Here is a 23,586-nt window from a genome sequence, read left to right on the forward strand (position 1 = left end):
CTCAACATCCCATTATATCTCTTGTAATCCCTTTGGGCTGTAAGGCCCAAGGGACTAATTAAGCTTTCAAGTGGACGTAGTTTCCTGCTAAGGCGGGAGACGAACCACTATACTTCTTGTGTTCTCTCTCTCTTTCTTTTACGTTAATTAGACCCCTCGGTCAACAACATTAACACCCAGAAAACTGAGAAAGTGCCAAAACAAGAACACAGCGGATACATATACAAAACACAGATTCGACAGCCTTGCTAATCCATAAACCCCAACCCCCTGTCAAACAATTCCACGCATCCCCTGAACCCATTCTAGACCCCCAAACACACCGGGGAATAACAGAACTCGCTCCAAATACCAAAAACAAAAACTGGCAGAAACAAACAAACAAAAAACCAAAGAAAGCAAGGACGAGATTCAGGTTACCAACCTCAAAGATGGGAACTCTGGTGCACTTAAGGGTGCTCGTCTCCACTTCAAGAGGTCTTCGCCCTCCAAATATCGATAACTTCACGGAATTGCAGAATCTTCTCGGCTCCCAGATACAAAGCTTGAATACAACGACTCAGAGTTTGAAGTGAAGAATATGTCAAAACCACTGTGGTTTCCCTCTCTTTTATGTCAACATCAAACCAATCTAGGTCGTCCACTGAAAAACAACATAGCAAGACAATGTACACGTGCCCCACGATTGCACTTACTCTCCGGATGAACCGAGGTGTCTCCTCGACGCCTCAGTTACAAAATCAATAATTACTCTCATTAATGGCGAAGACGGGGGCGTGCTGCGGGGACATTATTCCACACGCTATCCCAATACATGTTGGCCACATGTCGGACGCCGTCAGACGAAGCGTCTAGCCGAAGTAACCATCAAGGGTCACCAATCCTCGAAAGTCTCCGCTAAGCGCCACACCGCTAGCGGAACTTCTTAATTCATCTTGCAAGCACAAGTATCCATTAAGCGCCACACCGCTAGCGGAACTTCTCCCTTCATCTTGCAATCAGTCTCCGCTAAGTGCCACACCGCTAGCGGAACTTCTTAATTCATCTTGCAAGCGGAAGTCTCCGCTAAGCACCACACCGCTAGCTGAACTTGTCTCCATCTTGCAAACGGTCACCGCTAAGCGTCACACCACTAGCGGAACATCACCCTCCACCTTATCAGCAAGGCAGTTTTCGCTAAGCGCAACACTGCTCACTGGTCTACCACCAAGAAGGTCCCCACGACACCTCTTGCCGTTTACTATCAGCGGAGGGATTTCCGCCAACGGCTATTCCAGAGATAACGCCTCTTCCTGACAACGACCGCCACGCGGCGTTACAGTCAGGCTACGTCCCTCCTGGACACGGGGACACGTCAATAGTCTATGACGGCCTTGATCAAGCACGTTGACCCCTGCCACTCAAGTACCAAAGATTGGGCTCGCTACCCAACACCTTTTGCTCAGTGCATCTCCCCTCAACAAATAATATACCGACCAAACGGAGGTCTATCTTAGTCGGGGAGTGGGGGACTCCCTGGGGGGCCTAGCAGGGGCCCACTAGAAAGGGTACAAAGCGTTTGCTCAGTAAGTCCATGGTTGACAACGCACTGATGCTAATTATGCTCTTGCAAGTCTAGCGGAAGTAACACTTCGAACCGCTAGGCAACTCCCCAACCAAGATTGCCCTCCTTGACTGGGGACTTGGGGGACTTGTACTTACATGAGCATTTGCAAGCATAATTAGCTATAATGAGCCAAACTCATGATACCGCCAGCGGTACTGATCGGTTATTTTTATGCCAACAATTTTCCTACTACCGATTTGAATGTCAATTGTAGAATAAGGAAGTAGGGTCTCCCGCAGAGGACTTATGGAACTAATTGTAAGACTTTCCGAGTTTAGGAGTTGATTGTGAAATTTGTAAAGACAATTAAAAGTAAATAACAAATAATGAAATTGCTTGAGATTGAGAATCAATAGAGAAGCAGAAGTCAGGGAATGTATCCACCACCAAACAATCAAGTACGCAAACCATGTTTAACCTAGTCTTATTTACCTAAGGATGAAGATGCTCAAGTTAACCCAACGCCTGAATCAACCTATTATTTTTCCTTACTTGTATGCTAGGTGAGAGACGCTCTACACCTAACCTATTTCCTAAAATGCAACCTAGGTTGACGCAACTCTAGATTTAACACATAGAAATCATTAAGATTAAGAAAAACGAGACATCACAAGACATCATGAGTACGACGCGTCTCAATTAATCTAGGAATCTAATCACTCACCTTATAGACGATTTACTACTCTAGAACTTTCAACGAAACCTTCTTAAAAGGAACAGGCAATGATCATTCATAGCAATAGAATCCTAAACATGCAATCTAAGTTGGCCACCAAAGAAAGCACATAAAGAAATCATCAATGTAAAAATAGTGATTAAGTTCTCATCCATTGAATAAACAAAAACTAATTAAATGTCATAGCATGGCATACAATCATGCTTGGGGCTTCAACATGCCCTAACTACTTAGAATTTAGTTGCACATGGTTTGAATTGGAAGCACAAAAGAATTCATAAGCAAAGTAGAACAGAAAAACCCTAAAAATCAAGTTGGAAAAGTCGTCTGCCGACTGGTCGGCGGGATCGGCCGACTGGTCGGTGGATGGCTGATCTGCTTTCTTCTGCTCGGGTTTCTTGCTTGATTCTCGCGTGTAAGAAGCTTTTCGTTAGCTTTTCTAGCCTTTTTATAGTGCTTTTGAGTCCTCCTTCATTCCTTTTTGGTTTGAGAGTCCTTAAAGTGTAGAGAAAATCAACTTCTTAATTCTCTGATTGAATTAGGATTTCTCCACATCACTTTGTCCAATGAGAATTTGACATGTCATCATCAATATCTCTGCGAATATCTCCATAATTTGCTGTGATATCTCCATGAATTGGGATTCTCGATCCATCAAGGTCTTCTACTTAGTCCAGGACTCCAAGGTTTTCCTTATTTGCGCATCTTTCCTCAATATTATCTTCTTTTTGTATATTTGCTCCGAAAAACCTAATAAACACAAAAGTAAATAAATAAAGAGAAAATAGAATAAACTAACAAAGATTAATATAGGGATTAACCATATACACGTCGCATAAAATGCTCCTATCAAATACCCCCACACTTAAGCTTTGCTAGTCCCTAGCAAACAACTAGACACTAAGTACCCAAGACACGGACCTATAGTCTTCCAAACATCTCAGAGAACTTTTAACACCCACACATATGGTCAACAAGATTCAAGCTTACTTGAAATTAAATTCAAAATCAGACTTAAGGGCTAATTTACTTTGATAACCATCATGCTCAAAATATAATGCAGAGATAATCCAAACCGATGCAACAAAAGAAAACTCAACATCTTCATGTTTCAAACAAGCTTCAACTTAATTTCTCACATGGATGCTCTCAATTTCTTTTCTCTCATGATTTTCTGGCTTGATGCCTAAGCATAAATATTCACTCAAGTTATATGTGAGAGGAATGATGTAATAAGGCAAACAAATAGCTCACATATGATAACAAGAAAGAAAAGCTTTTTCTGATATTTTTTTTTTTTCATTATGATCCCATGATTGGAATGCCAAAACTCGGATGAAGGCCAATGACACCATATGCTCACCCCTCTGCACAAGTCTCCACAAATCGAATGCACAACTTCAAAGATAAGAAGGTCTTTATTCAAGGTTGTAATGGAGCCAAGGGTTGAGGTTTAATGAAAGAAAGGATAGGAAATAACAAAGATTCTAAAAACCTAGTGGAGCGAGTAATGAAGTAACAGATGAAAAAACTTTAAAGTTCTCAAGGTATAACGTCTACAACATTCGTGAAGTAGGACAAAGGCCAAATTCTTCATGTTGGGCCTTCACTTCTAATCAATCTCCTTTTTCACATAGAGAATCAGATCCAAACTTTGTATTATTTTTTTTTCTTTCAATGCCGAATAATTCTTTTTTTTTTCCTTTTTTTTTTCACGGCAATAATTTTTTTTTTTTTTGGATCATGAATCTGATTCCCCCACACTTGTTTTGTACAACAATCACATTGAACGGAAATATCTCATGAATATAGCTCCACTAAATCTTAAGAATAAGGGTAAAGGAAAAACTACACTAGGCTCAAGGTTTAAGGATTATGTGGGTGATGAAAGAAAAGGCTAAATGTAGGCTCAAAGGGGTTAACTAGGGGGTTGCACAACTTGTGTGCATAAAGGGACACCGGTTAGTTTGGCTTTGGTGGTAATCCTAGTACATTCATCCCTTTCCATCCATCATGCAATTCAACCATACGCTTCAAGAGGCTTTGGGGCAAGTTCTAGCATTTGTCCTTATATAAATATGCATGTCGAATCCGAGTCTCAACCAAGGTGAATAAAAGATGAGATCAAGCAAAATCCTCGTCAAGAAAATAAAATGATCTATACTAAGCACTCAGAAAAGAAATAGCACATATAAAGGCTCAATAACTCACAAGGGACTAAATCAAGTTTAACTTGTTCTAGCATGCTTCCATCAAATTTTCAGTTATCACATAAGCCCTAACCATCTATTGCACCATAAGTCAAGCATAATAATCATAAAAGTCTATTAGCAATTACTTAAGATTATGAATCCAAAATCATGCTTGCAATCATCTTGTAACCATATAATTCAAATCGATAGTTCATGCTCATCATAGTGTTGGAAGACTCCTAAAGACTCAACAAAAACAAAAACAAAACCTAAATTTTTTTTTTTTTTTGACTGATTTTTCAGTTTTTTTTTTTTTTTTTTTTTTTTTTTGACGACCGGTCGGCGGATTTCGCCGACTGGTCGGTGAGCTTCTGACCCTGAAATAGACAAACAACGACCGGTCGGCAGACTTCGCCGACTGGTCGGTGGATTTCGAAAAAAAACATGAAATTAAAGCCAAAACTCCTAAAACAAAGACTCTAAGCAAAACAACAAAGTATTTAACCTTTCCCCCACACTTGATCTAAACATTGCCCTCAATGTTTGACTATGAAGTAAAACAATGAACAAACCAAGCATAAAGAAAAAGATTAAACACAACAAAAAGACACAATAGAGCAAATATAATCAAAGAACATAAAGAAAGGGAAGAGATAGAGAGATCAAATCTGTTTGGCAAGCACTTCAGCCGCGTCCTTCTCTTCCATCATTGGGTTGCCTCCCAAGTAGCGCTTGCGTTAACGTCTGCAGCCAGACGGTGCACATCCTTTAATCCGCATAGGTGGGAACTTGGAGGGGCACCTCCTCCAAGTCATGCTCCACGAAAGACTCATAATAGGGCTTGAGTCTATGCCCATTCACCTTGAACACCTTTTCTGTGCGAACGCTCTTAATTTCTACTGCACCATGAGGAAACACATTAGTTATAACAAATGGGCCAATCCACCTAGAACGAAGTTTACCTGGGAACAAGCGCAGACGAGATTCAAAAAGAAGGACTTTTTGTCCAATGACAAAAGTTTTCCTCTTGATCATCTTATCATGGAAGGCCTTAGCCTTGTCCTTGTAAATCCTACTAGACTCATAAGCATCATTGCGTAGCTCCTCCAACTCATTGAGTTGCAGCCTCCTTTTGTCACCAGCCGCTACCATATCCATATTAAATTGCTTAATCGCCCAATAAGCCCTATGCTCTAGTTCCACTGGAAGGTGACATGGTTTGCCAAACACAAGCCGATATGGAGACATCCCAATGGGGGTCTTGTAAGCAGTTCGGTATGCCCATAAAGCATCATCTAAGCGTGAGCTCCAATCCTTCCGAGTGGGTCCAACTGTCTTCTCAAGTATTTGCTTCACTTGTCGATTAGAAACCTCCGCTTGGCCACTTGTCTGAGGATGGTAGGGCGTTGAGACCCTATGTGTGATATTGTACTTCTTCAACAAAGCTTCAAACGATCGATTGCAAAAATGAGTCCCTCCATCGCTGATGATAGCTCTAGGTGTTCCAAATCTCGAAAAGACATGCTCTTTAAGAAAACTCAAAACAACTTTGGAATCATTAGTCCGGGTGGCCTTTGCTTCCACCCATTTAGAGACATAATCAACAGCTAATAGAATGTAAAGATAACCATTTGAAGAAGGAAAAGGTCCCATGAAATCTATGCCCCAAACATCAAAGATTTCGACAATAAGAATAGGATTTTGAGGCATTTGATCTCTTGGGCCCAAGTTACCTGTACGTTGACAACGATCACATGATACACAAAATGCATGTGCATCCTTAAACAAAGTGGGCCAAAAGAAGCCACTTTCTAATACTTTGAGAGCAGTCTTCTTAGCTCCAAAGTGACCTCCACAAGCATAAGAGTGACAAAAGGTTAATATAGAATGAAATTCAGTTTCGGGTACACACCTTCTAATCACTAAATCCGGGCAATGCTTCCATAGATAGGGGTCATCCCACACATAGTATTTGGCCATCTTCACCAACTTGTCCTTTTGAGCACGTGTGAAATCCTCCGGAATTTTCTTGGTGACCAAATAGTTGATGATGTCCGCATACCAAGGATCAGAAGCTTGCATAGCAAACAACTGTTCATCCGGAAAGCTCTCACGAAGAGGAAGAGAATCCTCTTCTGCGTTGGAGCCATTGACAAGTCGGCTAAGGTGGTCAGCTACAACATTCTCGCTCCCCTTCTTGTCTTTTATCTCAAGATCAAACTCTTGGAGTAGAAGCATCCATCTAATCAACCTTGGTTTTGCCTCCTTCTTGTTAAGCAAATACTTCAGAGCTGCATGGTTAGTGAAAATAGTAATTTTTGTTCCAACCAAATAAGACCTAAACTTTTCTAAAGCAAAAACTACAGCAAGAAGTTCTTTTTCAGTGGTAGAATAGTTTAGCTGAGCGTCATTCAAGGTACGAGACGCGTAGTAGATGGCAGAAGGAAGCTTATCCACTCTTTGGCCCAAAACAGCCCCAATTGCGTAGTCAGAGGCATCACACATAAGCTCAAATGGTAGATTCCAATCCGGTGGCATGATGATAGGAGCTTCAGTGAGCATCTTCTTGAGCTTCTCGAATGCAGCCTTGCACTCTTCATCAAAGACAAAGGGCACATCTTTCTGAAGGAGTTTGCACAAGGGTCTTGTGATCTTTGAATGGTCTTTGATAAAGCGCCTATAGAACCCTGCATGACCAAGAAAAGAACGTACCTCTCTCACACAAGTGGGAGGTGGTAAGGAACGAACAAGATCTATTTTTGCTTTATCGACCTCAATACCCTTAGCAGAAACAATATGGCCTAACACTATCCCTTGTTGTACCATGAAGTGGCACTTCTCCCAATTTAAAACAAGATTCGTATCCTCACATCTTTTAAGCACTAAAGACAAATTATGTAAGCAGGAATCAAAAGAATTACCGTACAAGGAGAAGTCGTCCATGAAGACTTCTATGATCTTCTCAACCATGTCAGAAAATATTGCCATCATGCAACGTTGAAAAGTCGCCGGTGCATTACACAAGCCAAACGGCATCCTACGGTAGGCAAACGTACCAAAGGGACACGTAAATGTAGTCTTCTCTTGGTCCACGGGATCGATAGCGATCTGATTGTATCCTGAGTAGCCGTCCAAGAAACAATAGTAGGCATGTCCTGTGAGTCGCTCCAACATTTGGTCAATGAATGGGAGAGGGAAGTGATCCTTGCGTGTAGCGGTGTTGAGCTTGCGGTAATCAATGCAAACTCTCCACCCGGTTTGCACTCTTGTAGGTACCAACTCATTATCCTCATTCTTGACTACGGTGATGCCGGATCTTTTTGGTACCACTTGAACAGGGCTCACCCACTTGCTATCAGAGATTGGATAGATTATCCCCACATCGAGGAGCTTAAGAACTTCCTTCTTCACGACTTCCATCATTGGAGGATTCAATCGTCTTTGAGCTTCCCTTGAAGGTTTTGAATCCTCCTCAAGATGAATGCGATGCATGCACATGGATGGACTAATCCCCTTAATGTCTGCAATGCTCCAAGCTATGGCTTTCATGTGCGCTCTAAGAACTCGGACAAGTTTTGCCTCCTCATGTGCCGAAAGGTTAGAAGCAATAATAACCGGTAATGTCTCATTATCTCCCAAATAAGCATACTTGAGATGATCCGGCAATGGTTTAAGCTCTAATTTGGGTGCCTGAATCACAGAAGGTACAAGTTTTGCATCTGAAACTGGAAGGGAAATAAAGTTAGGAGGCTTACCTTGTACTTGAGGGCGTGCCTCAAGTGCAGCGACTGTTTCCATGAGCTCATGGTTCCAAACTACATCGTTGGAGACCCTTGGATTGGTGTCTTTCCCCTGCATTTGTCAAGTTGAAGTACCACCTTTGACTAGTTGAAAATCATTTTGCTCCAATCCCAATTCTAATGTGCTCTTGAGTTTATCCTCCCCCACACTTGCATTAAAGGTATCCTGTACAAGATAATCAAAGGCATCAATGGAAAAACAAGTATGAACATCATTCGGATACCTCATGGCCTCAAAGATATTGAAGCATATAATGTCGCCATCAAATTCCATCGTTAAGGTCCCCTCATAGACATCAATCTTTGTTCGTGCAGTTCTCATGAATAGGCGACCAAGAATGAGAGGAAGGTCGTATGGCATAGGCTCAAGCTCCATCTCCAAGACAAAGAAATCCGCTGGAAAGATCAACTCTCCCGCTTGCACCAAGACATCTTCAACTATGCCCTTAGGATGGGCTATAGAACGATCCGCTAGTTGAATGGTGACCTGAGTATCCTTGAGCTCACCTAACTTAAGAGTTTCATACATAGTATAGGGCATTAGATTAATAGAAGCTCCTAAATCAAGTAAAGCTTTTTCAAACCTGCGTTCCCCAATTGTGCAAGGGATCGTGAATCTTCCAGGATCCTTTAGCTTAGGAGGCAATTTTCTCAAAAGTACCGCGGAGACTTCCTCACTAAGAGCCACGGTTTCCTTATCTTTATACCTCCTCTTGTTGATACACAACTCCTTGAGAAACTTAGCGTATTTGGGCACTTGTTTGATGGCATCCAAAAGAGGGATGTTCACTTGGACTTTCCGAAAGGTTTCCAAGATGTCTTTCTCATGTTGCTCCTTCTTTGAGTTCATGAACCTACGAGGAAAAGGAATACAAGAAGACATAGGGATAGAAGCATCATTGTTAGCCTTAAAAGAATTCAAAGAAAGGTTAGGAGTGCCCCGATTTTTGACTGGCTGACAAATTTCCTTCAAATGGTCAAAATCTGAATTTTCTGTGACGACTGGTCGGCGGGTTTCGCCGACTGGTCGGTGAGCTTCTGATCCCGGAACACATAACCCGTCGACCGGTCGGCGAGTTTCGCCGACTGGTCGGTGGATTGCCAAATTTTGATTTTTGATATTTTCAGCTTCGTTTTTGGATTCTTTTTCTTCCTCCAAAGCTTCTTGAAACTTCTCTATGGCTCTTATTGGTTCCTCCAATTGCTTTCCACTTCTCAAAGTCATGGCATGCAGCTCCGCAACACTCTCACCCTTAGGATTAGGCACAGTTGTGCTTGGAAGAGTGCCGGGAGGCCTATTTTGCATATTACTTGCAAGTTGCCCAACTTGTCTTTCTAAGTTCTTGATTGATTGCCCTTGCTCCTTAAATTGAGCTTTGGTCTCTTGCATGAATGTAGAGGTATGAAGTGCCATCTCCTTGAGCATATCCTCCAATGATTTGCTTGAAGCTTGTTGAGGTGGAGCTTGTTGATGTGCTTGTTGTCTAGGGGCTTGGAAACCAGGTGGCGTGTTATAGACACCTTGAGTAGACCGAACCACATTATCATTGTTGTTCCAACGGAAGTTAGGGTGATCCTTCCATCCAGGATTGTATGTGTTCGAGTAGGGGTCATACTTGTGCCTTGGTTGCCCCACAAAGTTTACCTGTTCCTCAGACAAAGTAGACATAGGACACCTATCAGTAGTATGGTCAGAATATGAACAAATAGAGCATACCTGAGGTGATGCCTTAGACCCATTGCTCATGACATTCACTAACATATCGAGTTTTCTCTCCAAGGCTACCATTTGATTTTGCATCCCATTCTTAGTGTCAAGCTCATAAACTCCACGACCTCTTGCTCGCTTATCCCTTGCGTGGAATTGCCGATTGTTATCAGCCAAGTCTTCAATGAGATCATATGCTTGCCGGCCAGTCTTATTCATGAATGTCCCTCCACAGGCCGAGTCCACGCTACCCCTATTGACCGTGTCCAAACCATCATAGAAATATTGAACCAAGTCATCCAGAGCAAAATTATGATGGGGGCACTTCCTCTGCAGCTCCTTAAATTCCTCCCATGCCTTATATAGAGTATCTCCATCCGTTTGACAGAAATTTTGTATTTCTCTTCTCAGCTTCCTTGTCAGTTGGGCTGGAAAGTACTGCTTAAGGAACTTCTTGACCATTTCATCCCAAGATGTGATAATACCTGCAGGTAGAGAGTATAGCCAACGCTTAGCATCATCTTTTAACGAAAATGGGAAAAGAAGTAACCTAAGGCCTTCAGGAGGCAGATGCTGAATGGTCTGCAATTTGCATATGTCCAAGAATTCCCTAATGTGAACATTAGGGTCCTCAGATGGGGATCCCATATATTCGGGCAATGAGTTAATCAACTGCACAGGAATGGAATAGGCATGATTGCCGTCCGGTGTATAATCAATGCATGAAGGAGATTCAGAAGTTGTTGGGACGAAGGCATCCTTCAGTGGTCTTGCTCCAGCCATCTCAACTTTGGGGGGTTCCTCGAACTGTTCCTCTTCGTCTTCGTGCACCGAATGCGCAGGTGAATGTGAAGGTGTGTACTTCTCTCGGTCCTCCTCTCCCTGTGAAGATGTAGAACCCGCCGTTGGGCCGTCAATTGGCAAACACGTTTCCTTCGTTTGCTTCCTATTCGACCTGCAAGTGCGTTCTATCTCAGAATCCAAAGGAATGAGTTTGCCTTGTGAAGTTTTCCGAGTAATCATACACCTGAAAAGAAAAACACAAAGATAAGAAAACTAAAAATAAAAAGAAAGAAAAACAATTAGAACTAAAAAGTCCCCGGCGACACGGCGCCAAAAATTGATCGGTTATTTTTATGCCAACAATTTTCCTACTACCGATTTGAATGTCAATTGTAGAATAAGGAAGTAGGGTCTCCCGCAGAGGACTTATGGAACTAATTGTAAGACTTTCCGAGTTTAGGAGTTGATTGTGAAATTTGTAAAGACAATTAAAAGTAAATAACAAATAATGAAATTGCTTGAGATTGAGAATCAATAGAGAAGCAGAAGTCAGGGAATGTATCCACCACCAAACAATCAAGTACGCAAACCATGTTTAACCTAGTCTTATTTACCTAAGGATGAAGATGCTCAAGTTAACCCAACGCCTGAATCAACCTATTATTTTTCCTTACTTGTATGCTAGGTGAGAGACGCTCTACACCTAACCTATTTCCTAAAATGCAACCTAGGTTGACGCAACTCTAGATTTAACACATAGAAATCATTAAGATTAAGAAAAACGAGACATCACAAGACATCATGAGTACGACGCGTCTCAATTAATCTAGGAACCTAATCACTCACCTTATAGACGATTTACTACTCTAGAACTTTCAACGAAACCTTCTTAAAAGGAACAGGCAATGATCATTCATAGCAATAGAATCCTAAACATGCAATCTAAGTTGGCCACCAAAGAAAGCACATAAAGAAATCATCAATGTAAAAATAGTGATTAAGTTCTCATCCATTGAATAAACAAAAACTAATTAAATGTCATAGCATGGCATACAATCATGATTGGGGCTTCAACATGCCCTAACTACTTAGAATTTAGTTGCACATGGTTTGAATTGGAAGCACAAAAGAATTCATAAGCAAAGTAGAACAGAAAAACCCTAAAAATCAAGTTGGAAAAGTCGTCTGCCGACTGGTCGGCGGGATCTGCCGACTGGTCGGTGGATGGCTGATCTGCTTTCTTCTGCTCGGGTTTCTTGCTTGATTCTCGCGTGTAAGAAGCTTTTCGTTAGCTTTTCTAGCCTTTTTATAGTGCTTTTGAGTCCTCCTTCATTCCTTTTTGGTTTGAGAGTCCTTAAAGTGTAGAGAAAATCAACTTCTTAATTCTCATATTGAATTAGGATTTCTCCACATCACTTTGTCCAATGAGAATTCGACATGTCATCATCAATATCTCTGCGAATATCTCCATAATTTGCTGTGATATCTCCATGAATTGGGATTCTCGATCCATCAAGGTCTTCTACTTAGTCCAGGACTCCAAGGTTTTCCTTATTTGCGCATCTTTCCTCAATATTATCTTCTTTTTGTATATTTGCTCCGAAAAACCTAATAAACACAAAAGTAAATAAATAAAGAGAAAATAGAATAAACTAACAAAGATTAATATAGGGATTAACCATATACACGTCGCATAAAATGCTCCTATCAGGTACCAACTACTGCCAACTGTGTGACCTACAGAAACACAGCCAAGCAGCCTACCGCCTAAGCCCCGGCTCACCTCCAAATCACAGACGCATTGCCACGCGCCGTGCCAAGATAGCATCAGAAGCTCCAGAAGCTGGGAACTGAAGCACATCAATCCCAGATCGAAAATATGGAAGAGCTCAGCCTCTTCCCCACCTATAAAAGGTTCTCTCCTGTCTCCTCATTAATGACACATTCACTACTTACCTACTATTATTCTGTTAACATAAATACATTGACTAACTTAGGCATCAGAGAAGAGAGACCGCCCAGTGCGGTCTCCCTCTGACGCCGCTTTGTATTTCACGTGACAGATAGCGGAAGCTCTGAGAACATTGCAAGGAGCGGTCCGCCCATCGGACTAGCGGTAACAAAGAATTGGGCCACCGCTCAATCTTAAACATTAACAACACCTTTTATGGCTTTTTTTTTCTCTCTCTAATGAGATGGACTAGATATTGGATCCAACTATTACCTTGTTACCTTGTTACTATAGTTTTCTTTACCTTTCTCTATCATTCAAATTTGTGTAAATGGCTTTAATTGTAGCTTGACATAGAAGCAAGTGAAATATGTTCAAGAACACATTCCAATCTGGGTTTCTCTCCATTCCATGCAGCCTTGAGTATGCCTTGTCGTCTTTCGCTCTTGTGTTTTCAGTTTTCATTTATCATACTTGTTGTAATTTTGATGCTTAACCTGTGCATTTTTCTGGATAATTAGGAGAAAACCTTTGCAGATATGGGATAAAGAAGGTGAGTCCGGACAACCTAGTAATAAACTTATAACATGCTTTTTAAATTTCAAGTACTTTTATTTGTTGTTCTTGTCTCTTGAATATGGTCTGGACTGAAGAAGCAGCTCCTTAGTTTCTTTTTTTGCTCGGTCTGAGCTTCTTTGAATCTGAAATAAGTCTTAAGGGTTTGTGCTGCCAGTTAAAACTTATGTAGGCTTCTATAGGCTTATTTGCAGTAGGATCCCCTTGTTTTCTTACTAGAGTTTTATACAAGTTGAATTTGTTAAGTTTGGGTATTGATTTTGGTGGTTCAGTTTTCAGCAATTGGTTGGTTAAGATTGTTCTATATTGCTTTTGCCTTGTTATATTTTACTTTATTGCTGGTTAGCTTTGTTGCATGTGCTAGTACCATAACTTTTCTTTTGTTTGATTGCACTCCAAGTTTCTTTTCTTCTTTGAAGATTGGACTTTCATTGTGGACATTTTATTTATTACAAAGGTAATGCTTACAGACTTTGGCTACATGAGTTTGTGATATTTTGGTTATTCTTTTCTTTTGGTTTACTATTTGTTATTATATATATATATATATATATATATATGTTAAAACTTTATTATTACTTTCATTGGGGTTAATTTACTTGTGAGAACAAGTTCTTAGTTGTTGGTAATTTTTTGGTATATGTATTTCAGGTAGACCATATTATTAGGGCGGAGAATATGATGGCAGCTCAGGAGATCATCGAGCTATTTGCTGAGCTTATTTCTATTCGCAGATTGAGGTCTGCTGTTCTTCTGCTGATTACTTCTTCTAAATATATTGCAAAGAAACTGGGGCCTTGTGTACAATGAAGGAAGCTGATCTCCTTCCTGATGATCCTAAATCTACAAAGAGTATAACGCAATTGAAGCAGATCCTTCCAAGTTTTATTGAAGCCAAAAGCAGCTGAAGGATAAGAGCCATTGAGAATATGAATGTTTTTTATTCATGTATAGCTAGGAATGCTCTTGTTTGGTACATTATCTAGTTACTTGAATGTATAGATGTTTGAATAATTGTACTTGAATTATATGGATTATAGTACTGTTTATATGGTAATATATTGAGCATTATTTCTGTGAATATTTGTCCTTAATCAAATTAATAAACCCCACGATATGATCGAAATCTCATCCCTCTCCGATTTCAGATCTCTCTCTCTCTCTCCCCTCAAAATTCTCTTTCAAATTCCGTCTTCGGCTGACCGGGGCTCCCTGCAACTCGCCTCCAGACACACATGTAAGTCTCTCTCTCTCTCTCTCTCTCTCTCTCTCTCTCTCCCCCTCCATCCCTCCCTCCCTTATTTTGGTTACACCTCTATTCGGTTTGCCGGAAAAGCTCCGGTGACGGTTCTTCTTAATCGTCTCGCTGAAGTTCGCCCCCTCAAAATGACAACGTCCTTCTTGTCGACCTCGGGCTCCTTGTACTCCTCCTAATCGCCCTCGTCGAATTCGTCCAGATCTGGATAGTGCGGCGCAGCGTTGTGGCCGTGGCCCTGCTGCTCGGTCGGCTCTTCAAGGAAACTGAGATCCTCGTTGTCATAGTCGACGGCGGCGTCCTTGGAGGGAGCTGGGCGGGAAGAGAGGAGCAGCAGGGCATTGAGTGTGAACACGAGAACGAGTCGACTCTCCATTTTGGAGTGAGTGAGGAGAAGAATGTTCAGAGAGACTTCAGAGACTGAGATATGGTTTTAGTGGGGGTTTAATAGAAATGGAGGACGAGGAGTCAATGGCTTTATGCGATGTCATTTCTTGGAGTTGCGGAAAAGCTAACCGTTGCATGAATAATGAGCACCAAGTCACCAGCTATACAACCCCACCGCTAATACAAAAATTCTAGTTATTATATTGCCATGATAATTGTATAGGTTGGTGTGTAACTGATTTGAAACTATAGATATTGTTATTATATTGCCATGATAATTGTATAGGATGGTGAGTAACTGATTTGAAACAATAGATTAGAAACTTGGGCCCCAAATCTCGGCCAATAAAAGTGAATGTTAGGCTAATTTTAGAAGGGTGCGATAATATGTATGTTGTGGTTGTTAGCATAATGATGTAAAAGTCGATGCTTGTAAATTTTTCAATAGAAATGTGTTTTTATTGGGGGTAATAGACGTCTATTGGAGCACAATAGACGTTTTGAATTGATGTAATCTCCTTTTGTTTTTCTTTAATCAAAGTTTTATTTGTCTAAATTTAGGGAGATTAGTTCCCATTTCGGCGACTGAAAGTTCTATTGGGGGACAATATATGTTTTGAATTGTTGTAATCACCTCGTTTTTTTTCTTTGAATAAAGTTTTATTTGTCTAAATTAAGGGAGATTAGTTCATATTCTGGCAACCGAAAGTTTTATTGGGGATAATAGACATCTATTGGGGGGGAATAGACCTCTAGTGCCCCTCTATTGGAGGGTTTTCAGAAAAATCCGGTGTGATCGGAATCCGGCGGCCGGTAACTGGAATCCGGCGACCGGTGATCGGATTCCTGCGGCCGATGACGGGCTCCGGCGAAGTCTCCTATGGTTTCTCTCTCTTCCATTCTCTCTCTCTCTCTCTCTCTCTCTCTCTCTCTCTCAGTAACAAAGGGGTTAGGGGTAGAATGGTATTAAAAAAAAATTAAAAACAAAAAAAAAATCTTAATGGGGTATTAGGGAAGACTCCCTTAGAGTGTATTGGGTAAGAGAGAATTAAAAAACACTTAATGGGGTTACTCCGGCCACCAGCGTTCATGAGTTGCTGGAATGTCCGGTGTGTACGAATTCCATGTACCCACCGATTCATCAGGTAGTTTGTTTATCTCTGTTGTTTTGTTCTCTCCTGCATTTTGCTTTGGGATTGTTGCATTTTGTAGAATTTGAATTGGGTTTTTTTTGTGAGGGTGTGTGTTTGACCTAATGCTTGCGTTTTGGGGGTGTTTTTGATTAGATTGGAGTGGTCATGTTGAATTGGAGGTTTGAATGAGTTGATTGATTTCCATATGTTTTGTCAATAGGATTTTGGTGGACTTGTGGAACCCGTATTTGAGTCGAATGTGGATTTTAGGGATTGGGTTGTCATTGTAAGGAGAGCATTGTTAACCTAGTTTTCCTGGATCTTTCTAGGTCCAGGTATGATTTAGATGATGTGAGCAATGTTTATATAGTATTTGAAAGATACTGGCTGTGATGAGCTAGTTTACGGTAAGAAGTCATAACCATGGCAAGAACAAGAGCAGGGTGCGCTTGACAGGAAATCCCTTCCTTAAAAGCAGTAGAAGCATCCAAAGGCAGATCCATCTTCCAAGACCTAATCTTGCCATCCTTATGCCCGTTCCAAATCAACTTATTCCCAATAACAACCATCAAAAACATGGCAGGAGAGGTGCTTGCAGATTCATAGTAAGGCGCTGCATCCTCATCACCCCTCAAGACCCTGCCTCTGAGACCGCACCCAGGTTCAAATACATCCTTAAGACTCCAAACCCTGACTCCACCCTCCTGACCAGCCCAGAGTTATGTCTTGGTGCACGCAATGGTTCTAAGGAACCTCCCAACTTACAGAAGCTGGTGGTGGTGGTGAAGAGCAAAACCTAGAGAGAGAGAGAGAGGGAACTACTTTTTCTTTAGGGATGGCTATGGGTTTCGTCACGAACCCGGTCCTTGATGGCCTTGACCTGAAGCTCCATGTCCTTCAAGGCGGCGTCGGTGGCCGAAAAATCGGTGACGCTACTAGCTGGGTACACTAAATAGTTCAATTTCAGAGGTTTATTGGATACTATGGTTGTTATTGGAGACAAAATCATAAATTTAAGGTTAGGTAATCAGGTCGGGTCTTACTATTTCGCGCAATAACGAGCTCTTGGAGCTCTGAGATCTGATTGTTGAACCTGGCGATCAGCGAATCCAATGACTCCTCTGCTTTCTCCGCTCCCATATCACTCTCTCTCTCTTCAAAGAAAAAGACAATGAAACACCGGACAGAAAATTAGTATTGGTGGTAGGGAGAAGAGAGAGAGAGGACCTACGCTGGTAGTGGTCGGAGAACAAGCTCGAGGCTTCTTAGGTTTGAGATCGAGGTCGACGCGAAGAAGGAGGTGCGCACTGGAGTCAAAGTGAGAGTTAGTAATTAGGGTTTATGAGTTTTAGACAAAGGGCATGTTTACTTACTTGGAATGGGAGGGAATGATTTTGGAGTAAATTTATTCCTGCGTTTACTAACACATAAAGGAATTGGAATGATTTTGGGTAAAAGAATTCCTGCGTTTACTAATACATGAAGGAATCGGAACGGGTGTAGGTCTCACCTCCTTATAAGGAATTGATTCTTGAATACTCAGGAATTTAATTACGAATGGGGGAGATGAGTTTAGGAATCAACTCCTCCAGAATCAATACCGATTCCTTTCTTCTCCCATTCCAGTTGTCTCCGAGTCATGATTATTTCCATTCCAAGTAAGTAAAAGTGTCATTAGTGAAAAAAAAAGTCTTAATTGTTGGGGAAACGAATATTTTGGTCCCCCCACGTTTCTGAAATTTTCAACTTAGTCCCTCCCTGTTTTTCAAAATTTTTATAACAAAACTTTTCACATCGGTTAATTTAGTGACTGATGTCCATAATAACAATAGAAATCAGCTATTTCATAAACTGATGTTAGCACGTTTTTTAACATCAGGTGCAATCCTAACCGATTTAACAGTGGCGATGTCTAATGACATTATTCTAGTAGTGTGGATTGGGACTTTTCTAGAGTGACGAAATCAATCTGCAGATGAGGACAACATCGGCCCATAATATGGATGCAGTGGTGGTTGGAGGATCTGGTTTATCGTCTTGAAGTTTGACTGGCTTTTATGGCTATTCTAGGATTGGAGAAAGAGACAGCTCTTGGCAATTGCTCTGAGAACTTTCGGATCTTGATTCATTACCTTGGATAATTATTGGGGATTTCAATGAGATGCTGAACAATGGGGAGAAGATTGACTGACCACTTAGGGCGGAAAGACAAATGGGAAGGTTTAGGGAGGCCTTAGGGTACGGGGACCTTCTGGACTTAGGGTTTCATGGGGCAATGGCTACTTGGTGGAACTCGGAAACTCAAATAAGGTTGGATAGGGCAGTTTGCACTCCAGCTTGATTCGATCTCTTTGGTCACCCAAAACTTTTTCACATGTAGCCATCAGACCCTGATCATGTTCCCATACTTTTAAAGGCCAGTACGATTCCTCTAGCTTCTAGACCAAAGTTTCATCGCTTTAAGTTTGAAGCTTTTTGGGTGCAGCGTCCAGAGTGTGTTAGAGTGGTGACAAAGGCTTGGAGGTTTGATATTGTTGGCACACCAATCTTCTGTGTTACAAAAATGATTACCCATACTCATATTCAGTTGGAAAGTGGCAAAAGCATGTGTTTCGGGGTCGACAGCTTCAGATGCTAGGCATAAGGTCCAGGTTGCAGGAGCTTCTTAAGGTCTCTATCACTGAGGCTGTACAACAAGAAAAGAAAGAGTTGATGGCTAGACTTCAAAATTTGTTATCTTAGGAAGAGTTCTTCTAGAGGCAGCGTTCTAAAGTTACGTGGCTCCAGGAAGGGGATCAGAATACTGGGCTTTTATGATGAAAATGGGTAGTGGATAGAGGATGATGCCGGTGTTGAGAAAATAATCACATCCTATTTTTCTTTCATGTTCCAGGCTTCTGAAGAGGATTTTGAGGCGGTGAACAAGATGTTGGAGGCTATCCAACCTTGTGTCAGTCGAAAGATGAATGATCAGCTTTGTGCAGCTTATACGTTGGAGGAAGTACAACATACATTGTTTCAGATGTACCCAACAAAGTCTCCAGGGCCAAATGGAATGCCCCCATTATTTTTCCAACATTATTGGGATATTATTGGAGATGATGTATTTGAGGCAGTCAATAGTTTTCTCCACACAGAATAGCTACTTCGGCAAATTAACATTACACATATATGTCTTATTCCAAAGGCTAGTTCTCCAGAGCAATGTCTGATTTAAGGCCAATTGCATTGTGTAATGTTTTTTATAAGATTTGCTCGAAAGTAATTGAAAACAGATTGAAGATAATCCTGCCTTTGGTGATCTTACCCTTTCAAAGTGCTTTTGTCCCTGGAAGGTTAATTATTGATAATATTCTTGTCGCTAATGAGATTGCTCACTTTGTGCACAATAAAAGGGAGGGTATGGATGGATATATGGCGTTGAAGTTGGATCTTAGTAAGGCTTATGATCAAATGGAGTGGATTTTCCTAAGAATGGTGATGGTCAGGTTTGGTTTTGCTCCGAGTTGGATTAATACCGTTATGCAGTGTGTCTCTTCTGTCTGGTATTCATTCTTGATTAGAGGTAAACTGAGGGGTTATGTGTGTCCTAGTTGCAGTTTAAGTCAAGGTGACCCTCTCTCACCTTATTTATTTCTCATTGGGGCTGAGAGTTTCTCTGCATTACCGCAACAGAAGAAATCTTTGGGTTTACTACCAGGAATTGAGGTCTGTGATAATTCTCCCTCAGTAAATCACTTGTTATTTGCATATGACAGTATGATTTATGCTCATGCTTCTTTGGAGAATTGCTATGAATTACAAGATGTGATAGAAACTTATGGGAGGGTGTCTGGGCAGCTTGTAAATTTTGATAAGAGCTCTGTGGCTTTTAGTAAGAATGTTCCAGAAGAAATGGAAGATGAGGTATCCACTTACTTGGGAGTACGATTGGTGGATGTTCATGAAAAATATTTAGGCATGCCTACTTACATCGGGTGTAAGAAAACAGCAACTTTCCAGTATATTAAGGAGAAATTGGCAAAGAAGTTGGAGGCCTGGCAAGGAAAAATGCTTAGTGGTGCAAGGAAAGACATTCTTATTGGGGTAGTGGCATCAGTGCTACCTACTTATGCAATGAGTGTCTTCCAATTGACAAAATACTTTTGTGATGATATGGGACAAATATGTGCTAGGTTTTGGTGGGAGAGTACCCTTGATAAGAGGAAGATCCATTGGAAGACTTGGAATGCATTGTGTAATCCAAAGGAGGCAGGTGGCCTTGGATTTCGGAGCTTGTCTAATTTAATACTGCTATGCTAGCAAAACAGGCATGGCGGCTGATTCTTAATCCTTCTTTTCTAGTTGCCCGATTGTATAAAGCAAAATATATACTTTCTGGAGGTCTCTTTTTGGGGACGCTATACCTCATGCTTCTCCTTCTTATTCTTGGAGAAGTATCTTTTCTACTAGAGAGTTGCTAAAAGACAGTTGTTGTTGGCAAGTGGGGGATGGTAAAGATATTGGGACTTTTTCAGCTAATTGGATTCCAACATTACCTGTAGGGAGGCCTACTTTGATAATTGCAGCTCAAAGTGAGGTGAATATGGTGGAGGATTTAATGTTGGAAACGGGGAGTTGGGATATGGCCAAGATTTATTGGCTGTTTCCGGTGTTGGAGGCGGAGATGATTACCAGCATACCGTTAAGTAGAAGAGTGGTGACTGACAGATTGATGTGGAAGCTGACAAAGGATGGGAAGTTCTTAGTTAATTCTGCTTACCAAGTTTCGTTTTGTAATTCGTCCAGTTACAGCCCCTTGGTGTCCTCGATTGGAAGTTCTTTCTGGAAGAAGGTGTGGAGTGTGACTACTCCAGATAAGGCTAAGATTCATCTTTGGAGGGTGTGTCTAGATATTTTTCCTTCTCTTGTCAAGCTTCAGTCGAGAAGGGTGCAGTTATATTCTACCTTGTGTGTGCTATGTGAATCACACAATAAGTCTACTCTACATATTTGCAGAGATTGTCCATTTACTCAACCAGTGTTGAAGTCCAATGCCATCTTTAGACAGGTTTGTTATGGTTCTTAGATTGGAGGCAGTGCTTTGCTTCAATGGTTAAGCTCTTGTGCTGCAGAACTGTCCTTAACCAACTTTGATGAGTTTGTCTTTCTTCTGTATCGGATTTGGAAGGAGAGGAATAATTGGGTCTGGAGCCAAAAGAAGGGAGATGCACGTGATGTGATTATTAGCATTATGGCTAGGCTCCAGGAATTTGATTTCCTTAACATCAAAATAGGTAGTTCTACAACAAGAAGAAATCAGGTGGTGAAGTGGACTGCTCCACCAGCAGGTTTTGTGAAAATCAATGTTGATGGGCATTTAATCATGTTACTCGCAAGGGTGCTGTGGGTTTTGTGATTCAAAATTATCTTGGGGTGATGTTAGCCGGAGGTGCTTGACCTCTAAGTGGTCTATTGTCACCGAAACATGCGGAGGTATTGGCGTGCAAGAAAGCCATGGTTCCTACAATTTTGGAGACAGATGTGTTGGCAGTCCAAAGGCAATTCAGTGCGGCTGCAGGCAGTAATACATTAGTGCTGGGAAGGATATATGATGATCTGACTCTTATGTTGGAATTAGAAGCTTTTGTGAGAGTTACTCATGTCGGCAGGACGGGTAATACCGTGGCACACCAGTTAGCAGCATATGCTTGCTCTTTGTACCATGAATGTTTCTACTTTTCTACTCCTTTTCTACTAGCTGCAGTGGCAGTGGAACTTTGTAGTGTGTAATTTTTTACCATTTTAATAAAGGCTGATATATTCCTCACAAAAAAAAAAAATCAATTTAGTTTTTTTAGTACTAGAAATTGTACCACAATTTATTTAGTTAATTGAGTATATCGGTTCGGTTAGGAATTGTATATATAGTAATTATTCAAACAACATCAACGTATGCAATATAAACTGAATAACACATATCAAAAGCTTATTTTAAAATTCAAAGCTATAAGAAATATAAAAAATAAATAAATAAATGAAATTAGCTACAAGTCAAATTAATTAAGTTCCAAAAGAAATTAATAATAGCAAAATGAATGAAAGTCTAGTTAGAGCAATAGTGAACTAGGAATTGCCTGGTTCCAGCCATTTGGTCTAGTGGCATAAGTCTCTCCTTCATAAGTGGGAAGTCGTGAGTTCGACTCACAATAAACTAGTTTTTTTTGAGTTGTTTATTTGATAAAAAAAATAGTGAACTAGGAATTAATCTCCTATAAACAAGTATAAATGTTAATTATTTTATATTTGTTCGATTTGGTTTTAGTTGGTTTATCGTAAGCATCAAAAACCACACTACACAAGCGTCAGTTCTATTCAATTTCGATAAAATGCTATCACGAGTTTGATTCGATTGGATTTAACGGTTTTCAATTTCAAAAAGTCCACCCTACTTTGTAGCTTGTACCAAAAGAGTAGGATTAGCAATTCAGCACTTATAATGCTAATCTTAGCTTATTGGGGAATTGTCAGGCTGGATGTGTTGACATCATATCTTTTCCTATTGAACTAAAGATAGACATTTCATAAGTGTACCAAACTAGGGATCACAAGCCTTGCCTATGTTACATTAGGAATATTTTTCAAAATTCACGGAGATACTTGTGCACGTGTACACCATTAAAGATATCTCTCTCATTTGTATTGTAATTTGTTCTAATCCTAGGACTCTCCCATCAGTGAAAAGTCTGCCACCTCTAGTCAGATCCAAGTATTCTGGGTCTGGGTTTCTCCCGGAGCTTTAGGTGATACGGGCTGGTCGTGGTGTCCTTCTCATGATGGCGGCAATGTTGATGACTAATGGCACACATTTTGGCATGCTTCAACAGATTTTAGAGGCTGGAGTGGTGGCCCTCATCCCAGAGGTGTTGGACGTGGCAATCAAGGTGGAGACAGCTTCCCTAGGGTTTGTGTTGAGTGGCTCTCTTGAGCCTGGCCTTGGTTGGGGATATCAGCTAGGGTTTTTCAAATCTAGGCTTTTTGGTTTCCCTTATGGATCTTGGGCTTTCTGTGGGTTTGGCTATTTTGAGCTCACAAAATCTCTAAGTTTATATTTTTCACTTTAGCTTTGGGCCTTCATTCCTTTTCAAGAAAGAATGATGGGTCCATAAATCTAAGCATTTAAATTTTTTTAGGTTGCAAAGATCAAAATCTCTGAGGGCTTTTTATTCTTGCTTCAGATGTTACTGATCTTTGTTTAGAATAAAGGTGTGTGAATTGTTTAAAAGGTGGGTGTACTGGGGGTATATTGAGTTCTTGTTCTTGTTTAGAATAGGAGTCTCAGGGTAGTCTTTCTGTCGCCCCCATAGGGGTGTTTTGTTTCTATACTACTTGCTGAATCTATATTATGGGCTAATTTCTTTTGATAAAAATAAATAAATAATAAAAAGTCTGCTACCCTTTCCTCTCATTTTTTAGAAATAAGTCACACCCCCCGAATCAGGTATATGTTTTGCTCCAACACTTTTTACTCTAAAAAATT

At 40.8% G+C, this 23,586-nt stretch overlaps 1 protein-coding gene and 1 non-coding gene across 2 annotated transcripts; one reads left to right on the plus strand and one right to left on the minus strand.

Annotated features, from left to right (window-relative positions):
- Positions 1-8,335: 8,335 nt before the first annotated feature.
- Positions 8,336-13,181, minus strand: LOC121052996. The gene is made up of 2 exons (XM_040519252.1): positions 13,021-13,181; positions 8,336-11,009 (listed from the first exon to the last, which is right to left on the minus strand). The coding sequence occupies exons 1-2, from the start codon at positions 13,179-13,181 to the stop codon at positions 8,336-8,338; spliced, it is 2,835 nt and encodes a 944-aa protein (XP_040375186.1).
- On the plus strand, positions 10,290-10,396 carry LOC112183158. Its single transcript, XR_002929751.1, has one exon. It is a non-coding gene; the product is annotated as a small nucleolar RNA R71 (small nucleolar RNA).
- Positions 13,182-23,586: the final 10,405 nt, after the last annotated feature.

Source organism: Rosa chinensis, chromosome 1 (genome assembly GCF_002994745.2).
Source record: "Rosa chinensis cultivar Old Blush chromosome 1, RchiOBHm-V2, whole genome shotgun sequence".
Taxonomy (NCBI): domain Eukaryota; kingdom Viridiplantae; phylum Streptophyta; class Magnoliopsida; order Rosales; family Rosaceae; genus Rosa; species Rosa chinensis.